The sequence below is a fragment of the Pezoporus flaviventris genome, unplaced genomic scaffold (genome assembly GCF_033815535.1).
Source record: "Pezoporus flaviventris isolate CSIRO_AGI_PZ_B2104156 unplaced genomic scaffold, CSIRO_AGI_Pfla_v1 ptg000035l, whole genome shotgun sequence".
Taxonomy (NCBI): domain Eukaryota; kingdom Metazoa; phylum Chordata; class Aves; order Psittaciformes; family Psittacidae; genus Pezoporus; species Pezoporus flaviventris.
This window is the reverse complement of record NW_026892583.1, coordinates 5,222,639-5,244,977: the sequence shown is the minus strand read 5'-3', so window position 1 is coordinate 5,244,977 and position 22,339 is coordinate 5,222,639. Positions and strand designations below refer to the sequence as shown.

The 22,339-nt window shown below is 41.9% G+C and overlaps 1 protein-coding gene across 2 annotated transcripts in view; it reads left to right on the top strand.

Annotated features, from left to right (window-relative positions):
• LTK (leukocyte receptor tyrosine kinase) overlaps nucleotides 1-22,339 on the top strand; it is a 95,723-nt gene that overhangs the window by 42,469 nt on the left and 30,915 nt on the right. For both annotated transcript variants that reach the window (XM_061462346.1, XM_061462345.1), the window contains exons 3-10: nucleotides 3,708-3,863; nucleotides 4,500-4,722; nucleotides 11,339-11,478; nucleotides 13,409-13,546; nucleotides 14,394-14,546; nucleotides 15,570-15,670; nucleotides 17,472-17,638; nucleotides 22,065-22,159. In XM_061462346.1, the coding sequence (XP_061318330.1) occupies nucleotides 3,708-3,863; nucleotides 4,500-4,722; nucleotides 11,339-11,478; nucleotides 13,409-13,546; nucleotides 14,394-14,546; nucleotides 15,570-15,670; nucleotides 17,472-17,638; nucleotides 22,065-22,159 (1,173 nt within the window). The remainder of the gene's footprint in view (nucleotides 1-3,707; nucleotides 3,864-4,499; nucleotides 4,723-11,338; nucleotides 11,479-13,408; nucleotides 13,547-14,393; nucleotides 14,547-15,569; nucleotides 15,671-17,471; nucleotides 17,639-22,064; nucleotides 22,160-22,339) is intronic.

Below are 22,339 nucleotides of genomic sequence, written 5' to 3'. Positions count from 1 at the left end.
CTTTTGAATATCTACACAGATGGAAACTGTACACCTTCTCTTGGCAACCTGTTCCACTGTTTGACCACTCTTACAGTAAGAGTATTTTCTTGTGTTCAGATCAAATTTTCTGTTGGTTATTTGTTTTAGTTTTAGTTTGTTTGGTTTTTTTTTAATTTAATTTGTGCCCATTGCCTCTTATCCTGTCAGTGGATACTGCTCAGAAGTGTCCTCTTCATTCCCTCTCAGGTGTTTGTATACATTGATATAATCCCCCTGAGCCTCCTCTTTTACAGGCTGAACAGTCCCAGTTCTGTCAGTCTCTCCTCTTATAAAAGATGCTTCAGTCCTTCAGTCATCTTTGTGGACCAATGATGGACTTGTCTGCATCTTTCTTACATGGGGGAGCCGAGAGCTGGACACAGTACTCCAGATGTGGTCTCATCAGTGCTCAGCAGAGAGGAAGAATTACCTGTCTTGATCTGCTGGCAGTGTTCTTCCTAATGCAGCTCAGAAGTCTGTTGGCCACCTTTGTCACAAGTGTGTGCTGCTGGCTCATGATCAGCTTGTCCTTCTCTTCAGAGCTGTTTGCCAGCCAGTCAGCCCCCTGCATGTATTGGTGCCAGGGGATATTCCTTCTGAGGCTCAGGACTTGGCATTTCCTTCTGATAAACTTCAGAAGGTTCCTATCAGCCCAGTATCCAGCCTCTCCAGGTTCCTCCAAAGGGCAGCACAGCCATCTGGTGTGTCAGCTGCTCCTCTCTGTTTTGTAATGTCTGTGGGCTTGCTGAGGATGCACTCTTCCCCCTTGTCCAGGTCATTAATGAAGATGCTAAATAGTAGAGATAGGCCTGTGCATGGTAGAAAAGTCACATATGCTCCTCAAACGAGGTGGCAAGGTGAGCTAGCCTTGCTCGAGAGGAGTTCCTTATAGTGACATCTTGCAGATGGTATCTAATACTTTAAAGTGTGATTCCCTTTTCTGACATATGCTGGACTGTCTATGAGTTTTCTTCAGTCTAAGCTTCTTCAGAGCACTTTTGTAACATCTGAAGATAAGTTCTTTGCTGACTGTAGTAATACAGATGTATTTCTCTCTATATTTTACATTTTTTTTCATTTCTGTTGATTTTGCTTTTCCATGGACCTACACTTGAAGTTCTCCAAGTTCATAGGTGCTAAACAAAGCTGGATATGAAGCATCTGTTACGTGGCACGCATTCGTGTCAGAGGTTGTAGCTTTTGGTATTCTCTTTCACTGTGACCACGACTGCACCCAGTTCTTGTCCTGGGATTTATGCTAAACAACAGCTTCTTGTTGATCAGTATTTCCATTGCAACACAATACATGATCTGTCACCAGAAAGCTCAGAGTCCTTTCTTATCAGATGTCAGCAACTTCTCTGATCTCTTTCAGATCTTCTTCCAGGCATTGTGATCCTGCCAGGTCTCAGGTTGTGGCAGATAGGCTTTATACAGCCCAGAGAGTATGGAAATTAGGTGCTTTTGAAAGGAGAACATCGTGTTCACTTATCTGAGCTGCAAACTGCTTCATTATGTGAGCCATGTTCAAAGGGTTAAGTCTGTATTGGTACAGCCATTGCTACTGCAAGTGGAGGTACTGGTAAGATTTGTTGAAATTATTTTGTCATAAATATTAGTTTAAAGTAACCATCTGAAAAAGAAAAGGCAAAAAGAAAAAGAAAAGCTCTCACTTTGCTCTCTTGCACTGTTATGCTGTTGGGAGAGAAATTGATTTCTGGGTTTTATGACCAGCTAGATTTTTACCTGATAAAAATATTACTACTGCTGGCAGCAAGTCTATGAGTACTAAGCTAACCTGTCAAACTTTCACAGATCTGAAACAGCATAGCAGGTCTGTATCAGGACTCTGCTTTGTCTCACACAGGCATGGAATTTCTGAACTATTGAGATCCCTAAAGCTGTTTTACTGAATCATCAAACCTTAGCACAGACATCTTTCTCTAGATCCAGCAGTCAGGAGAGTGGCTGGTGTCCTCCTTCCTGTGCTCTGCTGGAAGCTGTCATTACATATGCACATTAGAAACAATTTGCCAGTCCATCTGCTTATGGCTTTCGTTTAAAAATGAAGGGCTGAACACTGCAGCAGACCTTTGCTAAGCTTTATGGATTTGATGAGGTGGGCTGAGAAGTTATTCAGGTGGCTGTGTCTGGTGGCAGGGTGAAAGGCAGCAATCTCCATCACCAAGTCAGCCAGAATAGGCTGGGGAGCTTGTAGAGGAACTGGAGGAGGATACGTGTTGGGGTGGGAGTTAACAGCCTGTCCCAAGCCACAGCAGTGTGCATCTCTGTAACATCTGTGTTTCTCTTACCTCTGCATGCTGTGTGGTGTTTCATCAAAATGTAGTTAAAATTAACTTTAAAAATTAAGAAAACTGGTCTGCTTTGGTTGGAAAGATTCTTCCACTTCTCTTTTGGGAAGTTTAAAGTATAGGCAGTCTTCTGGAGGCTCTTACCTGCCCCATCTGCACCTAGTTGCACAGCCCTGACCTTAATTCTCTTCTTGATATCTGTCTTTTCTCCTCCCCAGGAACAGGGGTACCAAAGGGATGACATTGTGTGACGTTTGCAAGGTCTGAATACCCTCTGAAATTAGGATTCCAAATGCAAATGTTTAGTCTCTTATTTCGGGTTCAAATGGGTTCAAACTTAAACAGGGGAAGTTCAGGTTAGATATAAAGAAGTTCTTTACTGTGAGGGTGGTGAGGCACTGGAATGGGCTGCCCAAAGAAGTGGTAAGTGTTCAAGGCCAGGTCGGATGGAGTCTTGGGTGACATGGTTTAGTGTGAGGTGTCCCTGCCCATGGCAGGGCAGTTGGAAATAGATGATGCTAAGGTCCTTTCCAACCCTAACTATTCTATGATTCTATGATTTCTCATATAGCCTGGGGGTCCTCCAGTTATTACTGTAATATTGTTATTACTACTGAAAATATCATGCAAGTTAATATCAGCTTACCATATCTATTCAGTCCCACTCTGTGTGGGAGAGCTTTTTGCAGCTAACATCCCTTCAGGGAGCTTATATTAGGTTGATGAGAGAACAGTGAATTACTTCTTGTCTGGTTTGTAATATGCTGATTATGAAAAATTCTGGCCAGGTTGATGTAGTGTTCTCAGCGCTGTGAACAGACTCTGGGTTTTGTTAAGAGGGTGTCCTTGTCCATCCTGCTGGAGGAAAAAAGAGCTGCTTAAAATAAATAAATAAATATATACATACATAATATGTAAAGCTTGCATTGCTCAACTATTCTGCTTGAGACTCTGTCAAGCTCTTTCTGCTGCTGAGGGAGGGTTGACTTTCATTTGTTTCTCTCTGCCACAATGCTAAATCCGTACAGTTTTGATGTCCTTCCTGCACTCAGTATTATTCTCATTCAGGTTTTTATGTACATGTGGCCTAGACCTTCCACTGATGTAAGTTCACTGTTGATACAGGTAGGAGGAAACTGATTTACACCTGCCAAGAATGTGCAGGGCCTTTTTTATTCTGGCATGATCTTCACCCACCCTGGGAGAGACTTCGTTGTAATTGCAAAGACAAGCTTCCCTTTTTCCCTTCAACTCTTCTGTTTCTGGGAAGAGAAAGCTCCCGTTCCCTGTGCATCTGCTCATTCATGTGCCTGCATTACCCCTGCCCCTTGAAATGGGGAAGGCCTCCATGAAACTTTTGGTTTCTCGTAACAGAAATCTCTTGCAACGTCGGCTCAAGCTGTTCATGGGTGACGTCTAGAGACCGTTCTGGAAAACCGGACTGGGTGTTATCTTCAGTTGGTGTCCTGGTGTCCCAGGAGAGGCAGCAGCAGCTTCTGGAAAACAGCTCCTCCCATGGAGATGTGGAAGGTAGGCAGAGTCATAGCTCCCCTCGAATGGACATCCCCTTTCTCCCAGCACTGATACCAGCTGTGGATGGCAGCAACAGAAGCCATTAGGCTGAGGCCTTGAGCATGTGTCACTGACAATACTGCCGTATGCTGGCTCTGGTGCACAGCTCGTAAAGGTGCTGTCAAGTGCCCAAGAGTCACTAAGAGCCATATAATCTATTTATACTGCCTAAGTTGTGTATGTATGGACCCTGTAAATAACCCAGCCCCTTTATATACTTGTTTTGTACCTCCCTGGTTTAGGATAAGCTACTTTGGCTTATGGAGGCTGGATTTTTCCTAGGAAGCTCAATCCTTTACAAGCCAGGGTTGGCTCCATATGTTTGCTGTCTGACTTGCAAAGTCTTTGGTTTTTGTTTTGTTGAACATGTCTTCATGCTGCTTTGTTTGGTTTCTTCTCATTCCTTCTATCACATCTTTACTTATTTCTCTCATTTTTCTTTTATTCTCCTTTCTCTGCTTTCTGTTATTTGGGCGTTTGTGCATAGCCCTTGCCTTCCTCCTCATGATTCCTTCCTTTAAACTCCATATCCATTTTCCTCTTATTATCTCTCTTCCACTCACAGTGTGCGTCTCTTATTTTTTTAACTCACAGGGGACATTTTCCTCCTGAACACCAGTAGGCTCCCAGATAGATGTGAGTTCAGCCTGCATAGCCCCATCCTGCCTGGGAGCTTGGACTCTTGCTTGCTGGAGCTGGCCATATGTTCACAGGATGCTGTTCCTCTGCTCCAGAGGTTCACAGTCGAAATCAGATATGTGGAGACAAACAGGAATACCATAATTGCTCTAAGAGTTGGCCATGAGGAGGATGCCGGGTAAGACAATCCATTTGCAGCTGTTTATGCTTTGAATTGCAGGGTAGAGTGAAGTCCCTCCAGGCCAATGTTTATCAGTGTCTTCTCCCTTCCTGAGATTGTTGCTGCAGAAAATGAAGGTAGAACTGACAGAACTCAAGTGTGCAGCTTCCTGATGGGCTGAATGTTACAGACCCAGCTTGTGTGTGTCCCCTTTGCAAAGAACACGCTTGCTTAGGACTCACTCTTTTTCGCTTGCATTTGGAAGAGTCAAGAGTGGCTGACCCTCTCACTGATGCTAGGACCATAGCTGTAAAATGCACTCAGTCTGAAGACTGCCTTAGCAATATTGAAAAATATTCAAGGGGTCACATTTGTTACAAGGGTCACATTTCTCAGTCTGAGGCAGGATTAACTACCTGTTCTGTAATTTCCTCCTTCCGACTGCTAAGTTCAGGAGCATTCTCTTTTGCTTCATTTCTAGAGTTCAGAGAAGAGAAAAACAGAGGCTAGGGGTGAGAAGAGGTGAATACAAAAAAAGAAAGTGCAGCAACCCTGGATCTTGTCCTGTATTTTATTCTGTTTGATCTTTCCAGTGTTTCACTTTTTCATTCCTGTGTGTAGCAGGATGCAGTGAGAAGGAGAAATAGGCAAAGGGAATGAATCACAACAGGAAAAAAGGAGAAAAGTCCACGTGTCATCTGATTTTGCCATTTTCCATGTGCTTGTTTTTCCTTTGCTTCAGTCTGCCTTGTAAGAACCTGGGTCAGACACACAACAGAGCTTTTTGTTTCCATCACCTGACTGACTCCCATGGAGAACTTAAGCAATGGATCCCAGTTCTTGTTTTCTTTGAATTCTTTGGCACTCCCCAGGCTGCCATGGAAATCTGTAGCCAAGACTCCTGGTCAGCCAAAGATAGCAGAGTTTGACTAAAACATAGTATTTATTTTCCTTCAGATCCCTCTCCTGCTTTTAGTTATTGCTCACTTCCTTCCTGGCTGCTCCTTCCCCTTCTTGTGGGATTAGTTTCTAAAGTTCTTTTTTACCTGTAACTGCCCTTGCTGCTTTGATTATCTGACAAGCCACTTTAACTGCATCCACAGCTCCATTCCCCTGTATAAACTCATAAAATGCCTTTTGGATATACTTAGCTGGCCAAACTAAGCTTTGATCACAACCACTGCAGCATCTCTGGAATGGATCATAGATGTTGTTTATTTGAGCATTGCAGAACCAATTTTACATGAAATCAAGATAATTATCTATCCAAGAGTGATGATATTTAGATTTATTAGAATGAAATAGGCTTTACTGGAAGCTGGCATAGATACTGGTATTATGTTTTCTTTATTGAGTGAAATGAAGCACTGATAAATGAAGCACTGATAAGCTCAGAGGGTTTAGTATTAAGGTTTTAAAGATGGAAGGCAACTGAGTCCCATTTTAAATGAAGTTAGAAAGAATAGTAGATAGACAAAACAGTTACGAATCATGTTAGGTCAGATACCCTTCCTTTCCCCCCTCATTACAGGGAAATTCTGTAAAATCTCTGCATAATTAGAGAAAAATGTGAGTGTGAAGGCAGGACAAACTGTTTCTGACGGAGCTTCTTACTAGGCAGGTAGTCTGAAATGAGCATTCTTTCCATGATTAAGATTTTAACAGCACTGGTTGTTAAGAAGAGATATCATCCTGAATTGTTCCTGCTTTCCAGGGGCTTTCCACAGGGAGTGGAATTTCTACAAGCTTTGTTGTGATAAACAAACATTGCTGCACAATTTAGAGCAGAACAAGGAGGACAATGAGTAAATGACCCTGAGAGAGATGCCTGTGTGTAGTACATAGTTTAACCATTGACAATTACTACCAAGGAATTGTCTTGAGATCAGAGTAGAAGCTTAGATACAGAAAAAAGACTAGGTGACACTTGCTCAGATAACCAGGCACTCCATAAAATCCTGCGTCAGCCCCTTTTGTCACCCCTCAATTCCAGGACCAAGCTACACTTCTTCATAAACTCCAGCTGCACCAGACCTCTTCAATGAACTCTCCTCTTTCTGGACCTAGAAATATTCTCCTGATGATGTTTTGTCATTCAGGATCCATCAGAAACACTGTTCCCAAAAGCTTTTATGTAGGTCATGCAAGAGAGAAAGTTACACCTCACTAACTACTAGGAATTACCATAAAATTAAAGTAATGGTGTTGAAGCTGCCACTCATTTTTTCACATAAATACCCATAAAGACCCAGGTGGGCCTTCAGAGACTGTCCTGTGAACAAGTAGCACACAGTCACAGTATTTCTTGTTACATATACTATACCTACAGGTTGTGGGTATTCTGAGTTATTAGCATTAGAGAGAGAACCACTGAGGGAGTGAGGTGTTTGAAATTCTTTATATGAACAAAAATATATAAAATTACATTTCTCATTATCTCAGTAGAGCTCAAACATCAAAGCCTATTGTTTTCCTTGCAAGTCCAAGCCTTCACCTGGGAGCTGGCTCAGAAAACTGTCTTCACTTAGTTATGGTGTTTGTACAGGTCACGTCTGATGTCTCTTTTACTATTTTGCTTATCCCACCTTTTCCATCTTTACCGTACAGACGCAGAAACAGTCACAGCTGCAAATTCTTCTTAGCCCAGTGTGCTTTTGTTTTGAATGGTTTCACATGCTTGTGCTTGGTTTTGACCACAATTATTTCAGTTTTGTCAGCTGAAACTGTTTCAGTAATTCTGTTTCTTTCAACTCTTAAGTACTTGCACTTTAATGAATATAAAAAAGCACCACTTGGGGCAGAGATAATCCTTTCCCTTTTCACAGTCAGTAAAAGCTAAGTTGATTTTGTTCTGTTTTCTTTCTGAAATATAAGGCACTGGCCGTGATAGTCTTGGCAGGTTAAAAAGCAAAAGGTTCACAGCCATGTGCACACATGGGTTTTCAGTTAGCCAGCCTCACAAAATAATATTGCTTAATTTTTTGTGCCTTCCCCCTTTTGTGGAGGAGACAGTGGTGCTAGAATGCCCTGCTAGCTTCTGAGATGTATGTAGAACCTTGCCATCTTTGACACTTCTGTTAACGTGGTTGTTCTCATCCACAAAAATTATTTGACTTCTGCTATCGTACATTGAAACATTGCCATGTAGTTAATCTGAACATCTAGAAACATGCATGGTCTTTTGGGTTTCATAAAGTAGGTGTCCAACGGCATAAGCCTTTGAAAGGGAGCAGTGTGGTAAGCATCCTCAGAAAATGCCTAATACATACTGACACACTGTGAACACCATTTCAATTAAAAACCTGGATGTTGATGAGGACATGCAGGCAACAACTTCCTGTATGTAGAAAAGGAATGTAAAGTTTCTAATTTGCCCATTCACTGGTTGAGCCTAGAAGCAGTTAGCATATTGCAGAAATACCTTTGCGCAATAACCCATGCAGTGAGTCCCCCTAATCCCAAAAAGGTTTCAGCTTTCCTGTTCAGCTTTATTGAATTTTTCACTCTTAATGAAGAAATTGTTGTTCTTAATATTAAAAGTCTTTCTTTAAATTAATCACCAGTTACAGTTGGATATGGAAAGGCATGGCATAGAAGGGATTGGTAAGGAGGGGGAGGAAAACTTCGGCTCAGCAGAGGAGATTGAGAGGCTAATGAAAATCAGAAGTTGAAATTATAGGTTTGCAGGGTGAATCTTGAGTTCTTTTGCCTTAAGCATCAGGTTGCTTGTAACTCCAAACTTTCTATCCATGCAAATATCTCAATTATGTCAGAGTGATAGCCCTTCCATACACACAGATCAATTTTAACATCTCTATTTAGAAGAATAGTAATATTACCTCGTTACTTGAGATCTGGTTTGACATATAATCAATAGTAAAGGTATTGCCGAACTTGTCTGATGCAATGATCCATCTTCACTAAATTGACAGTGGGCTCCATTCCGGATTCCATTAAGGAAATTAAATTGGTTTTGACTAGCTCCCATTTGGATAGTGGGAACAAGCGAAGAAGGTGTAACTATATACAGTATTAGAAATCTAGCTGCAGTTGGCTCTTGGAGTGAAGCTTTCTCTGAAGGGGAATACCTTGCTGATGATGAGACTCCATAGACTGAAGTATTCTGGGTGATGTAAAGCTACTTGTTGTTTTTACAGTCTCTGAATGCTTGCCAACTTTTGCTGTGGTGTTATAAATGCATCCAAGTTTCAGTGCTGGAGATACTTTAGTGCAGATATAAATGTTTTGTGGGACCTTAGGGCTCTGACTCAGAAGAGCTGGCAGTTCACAGTAGTGGTTTAAAGTAATGGCCTGGCTCTTCTATCAGATGCCACAGTTCTTCCAGCAGAGATGGCAGAATGGACAGTGTGTCTTTCTCAGTTGTGACGTTTCGAAGGTTGGTTTATTGAGTTACATCACCAGTGATTTTCATTTACTTTGATACCTCAGGCTATTAATGGCAAGTTCTAACGTGTCTGGCTCATAAACCATATAGGATTATGGTGCAGCAGGTGAACTAGTCATTGTTTTCAGCATGGGGCAGTAATCTCTTTAGTTGCCACTAAATATAGCTAATACTGGTTGTGAATCAGACGCTGTGTGCTACCAGTTCCTGCACTCAGGAGTGTGATAATGCTAGTGATACTGTGATGTCTCAGCTCCAGGGGTGGGCTGGAACAGGGAGGCACTAGAACTACATCTCAGTGCTCAGAAGATCTAGTATGCTCAATAGGTAAAATCAAAAGATTTAAAGACTGCCCTTCAGTGGATCATTGAACCAACTTGATTAAGACGCACTGATTTTTGTGGCCAACAGGATGCAATGGAGTGATGAACAAAGCTGTGTCACATAGCGTAAGTGATTCAATTCTATGTCACTGCTGAATGGCCTCAGACACTGTGCCACAGTGTGGCAGGGGGGACTATATAACTGTAGTTATAAGATATATTTATAAGTGCTGGACATTCCCAAAGCTGAAAGTAAAGCAGTCATTCTCTTTTGGTAGGCAGTAGAGATGGTACAGTTGCAGTTCAGGGCTGGATATTTCTGAAGCTGAATTAAATTATATTGAACTATTGAATATGATATGATGGGACAATAAAGAGGTGAAACAGGGTCATGGAGGGTCATCTTGATAAGAGGAGCTCAACTTCAGGTGAGTTTAGTGCGTTTGTTGGTATTTATGTGTGCATACAATGGTGAGAGTAGAAGATGGGGGGATACCATAGAAGGGAGAGTCAAAAACTCACACCAGAAAAAGGTGTGCAGCTGGTTTGTGAAGGGAAGAATGAGTTACTTAGCTAATCCGTGGCAAGCAAAAGCAGAGAGTATGACAAAAGATTAACGTTATATTGGGTTTTTTGCAACTTGCAAATTAAGTGGTCTGTGATTTTATATTGTGTCCAGTAGAGATGTATTTGTTGTCCAGGTGTTGCCTTCTAATGTGTTTCTGGTGCAGGACAGGGGCTAGATGATCACTTCATGGCAGCTGAAGGCATTTCCCAAAGGAAAATATAATAATAGGAGCAGAGCCTGAGCAACACATCTTAACACTGTAGCCTGGCCTCCCTGCCATAGCACTGGCACTGACTCAGAGTCACTCATCAACGGTGCCCCCAGCAGCTTCAGCAGCATGCAGGGGATGGGTAAATGTGTTTCTGTCTGGTACTCTTTCCAGAAAAGAGTTAAGAGCAAGGATTGCTTTGTCCCTATCCTTGCTACGATCCCTTTACAAAATAACAACATACACTTTTAACTGTATTTTATTTTCTCCTTAATGTGAGGTGGGACAGTTTTTTAAAATAAAACCAAAATAGAAAGATTTTTTTTAAATCCTGCTGTATTTTTTTGATGACACCTGGATACACTGACTCCCATCAGACTGACTTGAGCGAGCTCCTCTGGAAGTTGCCATTTGATACCTTTATGATGCCTAACAACCATCTTTAAAATTAGAGTGCCTGGGACCATGTCTTTCTCTGCCCTGCCACAAGTGCAGCGCAGTTGAGAACCCTTTGCTCTCTAGGGGCTATGGGATTTGTTCTGCAGTGAAATGTAAATTGCCAGACAATCTACATTTTCTGCAACACCACATCTTCTTCCCCTTGCTTTGTGGGTGCTCTTTAGCTTGTTAAACTGAGAAATGAGATCGAGAAAGCATAGAAAGGGGTTCTTACACTTGACGCAACCAAGAAGCATTCAGACATTTACTTCCAGTAGGTACAATGGTCAGTGTTACTTTGAAGAGATCCAGAGACTTGTGCAGCTGCGTGATTGATCTGTGCTTGCAAGAGCAAACAGAATGCAACCATATGTGTGGAAGGCACATGCAGCGGCGTGTCCAAAACTGGTGATCATTTAAGTCTCATTTTAATCTAATCATTTGGAATAGTTGCACCTTTTCATCATTAGTGATAGGATCTGCAGCAAAGATAACTGAAATGAACTTGTTAGGCTGAACTTCACTTGGTTTATATTAACATCCTTTTGTTACGTTGGAATTTACATTCACCAATCTATTTCCCTTGGGGATACTGTTACTGCTATTTGGTAAACTGCACAATCTTTATGCTAGAGATCCCATGGATTCCAGTGTGCTGTGTGTATGTCTGATAGCTCTTTGTGGTCTTCTAGGATGAAATGGAAATACCTGATGGCCCAGATTGGCCGTATAGAAAGACCTTTTGAAATCACCTTGTTGTATTCAAACTGTGGAGTACAAGAGGTTGGAGTATTGGCAGTGGGCTCCTTGCAACTCAGGAACTGCTTTCATGGTACGTTGCAATACAGTCAGGTTTGGAATAACCAAATGCAATCAGAAAAGAGAACAACATCCTCACCAAAACTGAAGAATGTGATCTGGGACTTGATCAGATGTGTTTTAAATGAAAGCTGAGTCTCCTTTGGGATTTCTGGCAATGCTTACCTGTCAAGGGTCACATTTGCATGCTTTATGTGTGTGCATGAGTATATACTTGCTCCAAAAGCAAGATTGAAGCTCAGAATTACAGAAGTGATTTAAAAGTGATCATCTCTGCTTTTCAGCTTTGCTTTGCTTCATCTTTGTATGAGAAAACAACAGGGCTTATGTTGCATCCAGCATCAGGGATGGAAAAATGTCTTTGCCTAGATTGTTTTGACATTAACATTTCTTTATTAAATACACAAGAACAAAAGATACCATATGTCACCAAAAGCCTTTTCCATACTGGAGCTCTATCTTTCAAGTCTATAAGGAAAAGAAGCATTCATCTGCTCTGCATGGAATCTCTTTGCTACTGCCAGAACTTCCATCTAAAATGAAAATAATTGGAATGTAAATGTTTTCTCCAAAGGACTGAGCACTCAGCTCAGAAATCCTCAGTTTTGCCTGACATTTACTGTCCTGTTGTGTGTGCCATGCAAATGATCCTCAGTTGCTGTGCAGAACCTTGCTAATGTCATTTAAGCTTCTTGGAAGTACAAGAGTCTGTCGGCACAGGCAGCCCTGCAGGTTGGAGACATAATCATCTTCACTTCCTGGTTTTCATGTCGTAATGTAATGCTATTGCCTGATTTGCAGACACTGTAGAAATAGCTTGGAACGTAATGTAAAAAGCTTCAAATGAAAAAAAAAAGTATATTGGTTTCACAGAGCTATTTCATAATGTATCATGAAACTGAGTTTGATCATATTAGAGTTTTAATTTTATTGCAGTCATTAATCTTTATATTACATTTTTAATCTAATGGGGTTTTGACAGTCATGGAGTCTTGAGAGGATGTGTATGGGCTGAAGCACTATGCTAAACACTCAGCCCCTAAATAGGCTGATGCGTGTAGGCAGGACAATACAGTGCCATGAAGAAATACTACTTCAGACTCCTTTTGCATGTCTTCCAGAGCAGTAATAATCCCAGTGGAACTTCTTGCAGAGGTCTGCTAAAGGGAAGCAGGTCCAGAAGGTGCAAACCTGCAGGTCCATAACAGACCCATGCACATTAACATCCACAGGACAGGCTGGGAGCATTGAGTCATTCTTTTGGGAAATATCAGACTTAAAACTGTGTTCAGCCTCATTGCTGCGTACTCATGCAGTCAGTCATTTGCTCCTAATAGCTGACTAGACTGGCTAGGATGCATGGTTAAAGCTCTGCATAGAGAGCCCAACTTGCTGGAGAAGCAGCTGTCTTCATGGGCTGGCACAGAAATGTGTCAGCAGCACAAATGTTAGTTAAGCCTGAATCTTTATAGGGCATAGCAATGTGTCTGTCTTGACTGGAGCTAAGTGTGTGTCTCTGCTTCCAGCAGCAGTGTCATGCAGCATACCACAGCTGCCTGGCAGGAGCATAGCGATGTGTGTAGAACCGAGGAGCACATCATGCTGGGAAACTGCAAGATCCTTCATAACAATAAAACCCCATCAAAACCAAAACAACCAACACACACAAACACCCCCCAAAAAAGTATAGTGATTATCTAAAGATAGCACAAACACAGCAGAAGACAGTGCATGAGAAAGGAGCAATAAATTTGGGCTCCATGAGAACTGAGGTGACCTACAGGAATGTCATGCTGGGGTAGAAACCTACATGATAAAGAGCAGAAGTGAGTATTATCACCCAAAGAATACTGTCTGAGGTCCTTCATGTGAAGGCTGATACATGTGAAGGGTCATACACTTCTGCCGAAGCATCTCTGGGCTTCTTTCTGTTTTTCCTTTAGATAAAAAAAAACAAGATCACTCTATATATGACAAAGTCTCCACCTTCCCCTGCTTTCCTGGAGGCTGTGTCAGCCACCTACAAATCTGTGAATTCATCAGTGATTGCCCTGCCAAAGAACGGGAAGGAGTGAGGTGTGGTGAGTATGTGGCATGGCACCTCGTGGGAGCCCTCCTCCCTTTAGAAGAAATTTAGGATGAAATCTCTAGATTAATTCAGTATCTTGCCTCCTTAATTAACTTTGCCTATTTACATTAATTGGATACCAAGATTCACTTCGAAAAATCACCCTATATAGGATAAAATGATTTGGATTGTTTGGCTTGGATTTTTAAATACTGCAGTAAGGATCTCAATGACCTGCCTTGTGTAGTTGCTGCTACTGCAGAGAAAAGCAGCTGGGTGAGAAATTCCTTCTGGACCCAAGGTCTGAAGCTTTCTTCAGTGGAAGCTGCTGATCATCTTTCTAGTGCCAGTTACCAACATAGTATTAAATCTGCTCCTCCAAGATCCCTGTTCAGAGTTCTTGCACATCATGATGGAGAAAACCCCTGACCCATTGTATGTGGTGCTAAGAAGCAACATTCAGCTTTGTTGTAAGTACAGTGGCAGAAATCTGCTTGATTGGCCTTCCTTTAAGTGAACACAGAAAATTTTGTGATGGCTGAAGTTTCATATGCAGCAAGGCCTTTCCAAATATATGGCAGTGATTTATGGTTCTTCACATTCTGGGAGCTGCAGTTTTACACAGTATCTATTGCAGAACGGAACTGCAAAATCTCAAATATCTTCAGAAGCAAAGTGTTGCCTTTCTGATCGTGACTCTGGAAATAAACATATGACACCTACTAATATTTTGACATTGAAAACTGGATATCATAGGTTGGGTAGCTTAGCCACAGTCAGTTTTGATCTTTGCTGCTGTTCGTGTTTTTCCATAATCAAGTTTCTCCCATTTTCCTGCTTTTTCTTATTCACCATTGTAGACAGTCTCCCAGAGGGCTCACATTGCTCTTTTGAAGAGGGTCCATGTGGCTGGACACTGAATGAAAGTGCAGCATCACCTTGGTCTATTCGGGGTTTTACTGAAGTGATTCAAGATGACTCGTTTGTAGGGTCTACCTTACAAGCCACTGCTGGTAGGTTCTTCATAGTTCTCTGTGTGTGTGCATACACAATAGCCTCAAACTTAGGGTTTAAAATTGGTTTAAAATTTTTGGCATCATTGTCAAATGAACTTTTAGCATCAGTATTATCTATGGCAACTTTAAATGTAGCTAAAATTAACTTTTGAACATGATTCAAAATTTTATATGAAACAAGTTCTTGCAACAAAGTTAACACAAAACTATTGGAGACTAGGATTCTCCTTCACCTTAAAAAATATACAATTAATTCTCTTTTCTATCTGTATACCTCTTCCTTCCTTTCTCTTATGAGCAATGCAATTGCAGAATACTTCACCAGCAGCACAATAGCTGCTGCATTACAAAATACAAATTGCCCAACAGAACTGCCAGTGAGTTAGGAAAAGCATCACATGTAAGCATATCCCAAGACCAAGTGATTATACAAATTCTGTGCCATAGAATGCCACAATAAAAAAAGAGTCAGATAATTCCCAGAACTGTCAGCTTGGTAGATAAGAAGGATGGAGGTCAGTCCCTCACTTGGTTAGGTTGAAAGTCAGACCAGTTAGCACAGATGAGTCTTGCCTCACAGCTCCCTGTCAAAATAAAGATGTCCATATGAGCGTCCTGTTTGTCTATCAAGAGCTTGCATAAACTGCCTCTGGGAGCAAAGACTACAAATAAGCTCTTACAGCCCAGTGTTTGTCTCTGCAAGAGTCATTGATGCTTGTGGTGTAAGAATTAGGGCTGATTAGTAGTTCACAGCAGATTGGTGTGAGCCCCTGTATAGGAAGGTACTTGTGTGATGCCTGAGGTTTATGTAGTCATGTTCCAGGAAAGGGTTTGGGATGTTGACGTCTGTGCTACTGAAATCTACCAGACTACTTATTATATCCTCACTAACAGATCTACTCTCAAGACGTGCTTGTCTTCATACTTACATTGTGCTTCAGCACAGTGATGTTAAATTATTTCAAGAGAGTATAAAAGGAGCAAAACATCATCTTGTCTTTTCTGGTTCCTTTTTCACAGGGAACTTCCTCTACCTGCGAGCAGACAGCAATCAGACGAGTGGTACGGCCAAGGCTTACAGTGCCAGCTTGCCAGCCAGTATTGCCACTGAAGACTACCAGGTATACCACTGTGTGTTAGCACCTATGTGGAGTTAATCTGTAGGCACTGTTTGCACAATTAGCCCAATCTCCTGTGTCTCTGCACGCTCTACAAAACACTGGAAAGCAGAAGAGTTCGCTATACTAGCTAGTTACTTGTGTAAAACTGGTAAGGAGACATGAGGTGCATCCCCAGTAAGTGAAAGCAGGAGTCCCAAATCAGCTCCTCTGTATGGAGAACTCCCCAGCCTAACTGTACAAATTATTCCTCTGAAGGGAACCCAGCACCTGAATTGTGTGGCATGGCCTTGGTTCATCAAAAAGGGAGATGGCTGTCTAAGCTGTTGAGCCATTCAGTATATAACTACGGCTGAAACTTCTCTTCTTAAGTTCTGCAATACTTTCTCAGGGGTTAACAAACTTAACAGTTTCCCTGAGAACAGGGGTGTGAAGTTAGCAGGCATTGCGTTTTTCAGGAATAGATGAAGGTTATAAAGCAACCTGGCATGAATAAACTCGTATAACCTGCCTTCAGCCCAAATCTTTATGCAGAATAAGTGGAGTTTGGAGATGCTGTAATTAAAAATATTCAATAATAATATATTCATAACACTTAGGGAAATTAAGCTGCAAGTTTGAGCTGGAGTCCAGCCCTGCCAGGGGAAAAGAGAAAGCTTTGATGCCTCCTAATTAGAACTGGCAAGAGAAATAGAGTGCACGTGCCAAAAACGTAACTTCAGCATTTGTGTTTATTTATAAATCCAGGTCAGGTTGGCTGGGTAGTTCAACAAAATAAAATGTGTTTGGAGCTAGGTTCACAAACCCAGGAAGAGGAGAACAGTAACTGATGGTTATGGTGTACAGGTCACAGAAGATCTGGACCCATTCTCTCCTCCACCGGCAAGGATTTGGATCCACCTTTCAGCAGCAAGGAACTTCCTATGGTTGTTCTTTGCAGCACTTGCACGAGTCCACTCCCTTTCCTGCTGGTGCTCTCTGTAACATAAAGAGAAGCTGAGTGCTCAAAGCAGTGGTGGAAATAGCGTTTCCATCTTGCTCTGTGGCCAAGGGAAGTGGTTGCTCCAAAAAAAGAGGAAAGAACCCTGCTTCAAGATATTCTTTGGGCTGGTGATCAGGTTGCTTACCTGTCATGTGGGTGTTACAGTCCAGACTTGGACCAAGTCTATGGATTGAGGTTTTCTGCCTCTAGAGATAGCCTAATTCTTCGTTTCAAGGGCATTTGAGGCAGCACAGATCTCCCATGAAGAGTGCCTTATATAGGGCCTGGATGCAACACATTAGCCTGGGTGGTTACAATGGCAATCCTCTTTTTAAATCTAAAGATTTAAACTGAGATTCAAACCCATCCACAGGAATTTTTAAGCTGGTGAGAACACTGAAGAGGAATGCAGTTAGGGTTGGTTTTCTGCAATAACCTCTCTAGTGGAAGCATTTAGTGATAAAGCATTTCTTAAGTTTAAGCTTGTGCTCTTCTGCTTTACTACTTTCTGTTCCTGAAGGAGATAACAAGGAAATCAATGCTCTTTCACTGAGATGGTGTCTGAGGCCATGGATATTGTTGTCAGTGGTTGGAGAACAGCTGTCCAACAGGAGTGTCAGTCAAGGTCCCCACAAAGAAAATTCCATGCTAGAATAGTGATGAGCCATACACAAGCAATGAGGACCTGAGTGGTGTGCCTGATTAAACAATTTGACCCAGGATCAAAGGTTTGGTGTCTCAGATCCCCAGGGAGAGAGAAGTGAGTAACTTTCCCTTTTTATCACAGGATACCTTTATTTTCCTCTTCTTCCTCTATTACAGATCCAATTCTCAGTGCATGTTTTTGGCAGCTACAATGGTACCATCTCCTTCTCTGTCAGGGAAGAGAAAAAGGGAGCTCCAGTCATCTTGCCCATGTGGGAAAGGGCAGGGAGCTGGAGCGACCACTGGTTTCTCATCACCTTACCAATGCCAGTGCTTCAGAATCGGTAAGAGTTCCACCAGCAGCATCCAGTTAGTAAATTGTTAGTCCTTGTTGTGAAGCGTCACCTTCATTCTTGCCTTCTTCCAGGGTCATTTCTGTTTAAAAAAAGCCTCCACAGTAGTAGTACTTCAATTCTGCTTACTGAAGAAGTATTCTCCCATGCAGGCATACCTTTGTGAATGTATGCAGCCTAGCTCCGCACAAGCTCACGCTGTGTTTCTGCACTCCCATGCAGCCTCAAATAGTGCTTAGGTACTGGGAATAGCAAGTGTCTGGACTAGAAACATGTTTCCAATCTGAGAAAGGCATTATACTCACAGTGACAAAGTGCTCCCAGTTATAGTAGCATAGCTGCACTTTGTACTCCCACAGTAAAACCAGCCATGTGAGTCAAATGAGTGGTAAACCCACAGTTTAGCCAATGCAGCTGTCTAGTCTAGGATCTGTACCAGTGCATTCTAGGCAGCTGGAGATCATTCATTGCCACATCACATTCACAGGAAAGACTGATGCCCAAATCAGCCTTGCACTAAAATTGTCATGGTTTTAGATGTGAAAATACAGCATGACATTGGTTTACAAATGAAGTCAGATATTGAAGGTTTGAAGAATTTGAACCCAGTTTAATTTTAAGCTGGTATTTCTCCTCCCTCACCCAGTGTTACTCAATCTCAAGCCATGTGGCTGGTGTTAGCAGGTGGTTATTTTGCCCAACACAAATGATTTTTAAATTGCTCTAATCCATTTTTATTTCATCTTTCTCAGGAAAGCCTGTTTCACATGACAGTTATGACAAACAGTCTCAAAGCCTATACAGTGAATATTACAAATGGAAAAATATCTACCTAATACTGGCAATAAAGAATGTCTCAAAACTCCATGGATTAGGTGTGAAGGGGATTCCTTTTAACTTCAAATATTCTCTGCATCTTTGAGTAAAAGACTGAAGGATTTGGGTCCAGAAGTGATAGCGATTCAGACCCAAGCAGCAGTAAAACTTAGAGACAATGTTGTACTGCTCTCTTTCATGATTCTCAGCATTATCATGTGTTCACCGTACACACCTTTGCCATGAATTATTCCTTTAGGATAGGATAGGTCTGCAGGCTGGCAGTGTATTTGTTATTCTTTTCTGACACAGTTTGGAGCCCTGTGGATTAGCATCTGTTTAGTTTTGCATATATAAAGTAAAGCAATTGTCCAGAATTGTTCTTTTCCCCAGGCACTTTCACGTGGATGTAACCCCAGCAGAGTCCTAGGGGCTCTTCAGTGTATTTAAAAACTTCTGCCTCCTCTGATAAACATTCCCTTATGCTTCTCTCCTGAAACCTCTGATTTATGGATCAGCACTCAGTTCTGAAGCAAAATGGATCATCTGTGGCAGGAGGGGATGGACAGCAGGAGTCTTTAGGGAGCACTAGCCAGCATTGCATGGAAAAAGCAGCTGATATACAAATACTGTAATGTTTGAAAGAGTTGAGCACTTAGACAATATGAAAGAAGTAGGTAGGCCATGCATGTGTTATGACAGTCTATTTCAAGTAGTTCTCTCTTGTTTCACTTCATGCAACCTTTTTGTATGCTATTTTCAAACAAATTTAAAACTGATGTGGCACAACAGTAACAGTCACTGTGGATGAGGCTGGAACTCTACAATCTAACAAGCAGACCTGTGCTATCTGAGCTGGCCAAGTGATTAACAGAAGTCATTAGTTGTCATTTGCTGCACTGATCTGAACAGAAACAGAAAGAGCACATGCTTTGCCGGAAGATGTTGCAGCTATTTGCTCCAGCTGAGGAAACCCTGTTCTTTTTGCTCTCAGGACATGGGCTCCATTCCAGGCCTCTTGCCTTGTTCCTTCCAAGCTCTGCTCCTTCTGTCCCATCTCACCAGCTTCTGTGAGCATTCAGACCCTTTCTTCCTTGTTTTCATATACATGGTCTTTCTTTCTTCTTCAAACTCCCTTTTGTGAAAACATTTTATCCTTCTTTTTCTCTCCATAGATCCCAGCCCCAAACCCCGCACACACCAAGTCCAAGCTCCCCTGCTGTAAAGTTTCCAGGGAGCTCCACAACCTCCTCAAAAAGTGTATTCATTAATTTGGAAGGGCAGTCCTTGCTTCATGTAGCTGAAGCAGGACCTGATGCAATTCAATACAGCATTGCCGTGGAAAGCATCATTTAACCCTGGAACTGAAGATAGGCAGGGAACTGTGGGATTTAAAACAAACAAACTACCAGGGATGGAATAGTCAGGGATTTAAAATTGTCAATGATTTTTTACTAAAATTTGAACAGATTCTCATTCAAATGGAAAAAAAATGGTCGTTCCTGCTGTGCGACTCTTCCTCACAAAATTCAGATCCCACTTCCAATACCTGGTAGCACAGAAAACTTAAAAAGTTTCTAGCATTTTCAAGCATGGTCAAAATGATAAATCCCTGCATTGCCTCATCCTCAACACCGGGAAAGCATTTTGACTGCATGGTGTACAATTTGGTATAAACCTTCGTGAATGACTTTTCTGTGTATCTGTGGGTGCTGGCAGCTCTCCTTGGTAATGCAAACTCCAGCAATGCTGTGCTTAGGGGATGTTTTAGCACAGAGTTTGGTCTGGCATGTCATTTTCCCATATCCTGAATCTTCAGGAAATGCCTGTCCTTCTCTTACTAAATGAAAGAGCTACATTTTTCCTTCCTTTCTCAAAGGGATGATAGCCAGCATCAAAGTGGGTAGGAGAGGATAGATCACACAAAGAGAAGGGGTAGATATGAAATGCAAGACAAATAATTGCTATAGCAGGACATGAATGGCTTAATGGGGCCATAATTAGGCAGCCATGGATGGGATATACAACCAGTTTTTAGCATCAGCTTCCTCTAGTTTAATTTATTTCTTGGGAGAGAAGGAAGACAAACTACAGAGTTTGCTGAGCAGTCTCCCACTTGGGCACTGAGTACTTGGAAAACTGCAAATTCACTCACTTGGTTCACACACATGGGGGAAAAAGGCTGCTATCAGAAGAAAATCAGAAAACCAGACATCAGAGCTGGAGGGTGTAATATGCTGGAGTCAGCAAAATGAGCTCAATGAGCAGGAACACTGGAAACCCCTCTGGCTAACACTGCAGGGTTCAAAAGGCAAACTCCTCTCCTTTTTCTGAAGTCATGAAGAAGGGGAGGCATACAGAGCTCAAAGCTTATAAGATGTCTAATCTTGTGCACTGGAGGAAGGGGGTTATTCCCCAGGATCCCACTTGTACTTGGCTGGAGCAGAAATCTACCTTGTAGAACAGTGCCATGGACTCTCTCCTACTTTGACTCTATGGACCAGATACAGCAGATTCACCTGACAGAGGGTATACTTCCATGTGTGTACTTTGAGTCAGGGGTAAGCTGTGGTGCTGTATCTATGCCTGTGGGTGCTAGAAGTATCCTAGTCAGCATGCTGTGACTTTCTCTTCCATCAAATGGATAGGGGAATCACTGTCTAGTGCCAATGGACTTCTGTACGAGTCTGAAAATGCAGAAGTAGTGCTAAACTTGCTAATAAAGAGGCAGGTTTCTATACAAAGGGGATCTAATGGCAAATTCCTCTGCTAACCCCATAACTAAGAGAATGGTAATTCAAGAGACCCTTGCTTTGCATTTGCTGCACCTATACTTAATCCCAGAGCAATCAGATCCTGTAGGAGTGAATGCTTTCATATAACACAAAGGGCCATTCTTGAGTTTTGGTAAAAGCAGCTTATCTCTAAAGACCTTCATGCAGCTATGCAACGTTATATTAACTGTGGATATGGACCAACGTTTGGCTGGTGGGTGGAATACGCTCATGTACTTTACTGCCACTAATTTGGAATAAGTGTGTTCCTAGGCTGAATGATTAATGTGTTAGGCAGGTCAGTGCTTGATCTCTCATAAATCATCATTGAGCTTCACCAATGACAACAGTAGAGGTCCTCTCCATATGCTTTTAATAAGCTCTAAATGGACTGGACATCAGTCATCTGTTTATTTCTGAAATCTAATGAAAAACAATTCAGTCCTATCCATTAGAAGGAGATCCTTCAGCCCATTTTCTTTCTTCCTTATGAATTCAGAACGTGGCAGTGCATATGGGACATGACAGACCTAGATAAATAGCTAAACAGCTGGTCATGTAGGGAAATGATGAGAGAGCCCACTTCAGGGAATCATGACTGAAATTTAACATGTCCTCACCTTCAGCTGAAATAAACTCATGTCTCTGTTTTGAGTTATGGTCAGGCCTCAGATCAGATTCCTGTCTATTTGAATACTGTTGTTCCCATTTTTTTCTGGCTGTGTCTTTGGGGTTGGAAAGCTAAGGGAACATTTTCTTTTTAGTTGCCTTTTTTTTTTACCTGCCCATTTGTCTCTTTTCTCTAAAACTTCTGTCTTAATGCAAAGGTTTCAACTGGAACTCCTGGCAACCTGGGGCTGGAATTCCCAAGCTGACATTGCTGTCGACAACATTACATTTGGACTGGACTGCTTTACTGATGGTGAGCCACAAGTGTTGCAGAATCCCTCTAAAGAGTTCGGGTAGTGTAATTAGCACCCCACAGATCCAGGACATACACACTCTGCTCTCCCCTTGTGATACCTTTTACAGCACAATGTCGTTTTATCTCAGCCCTACTGAAGATTGCAGGTAGAGGCAATTTTACAGTGTGTCAGTGTCC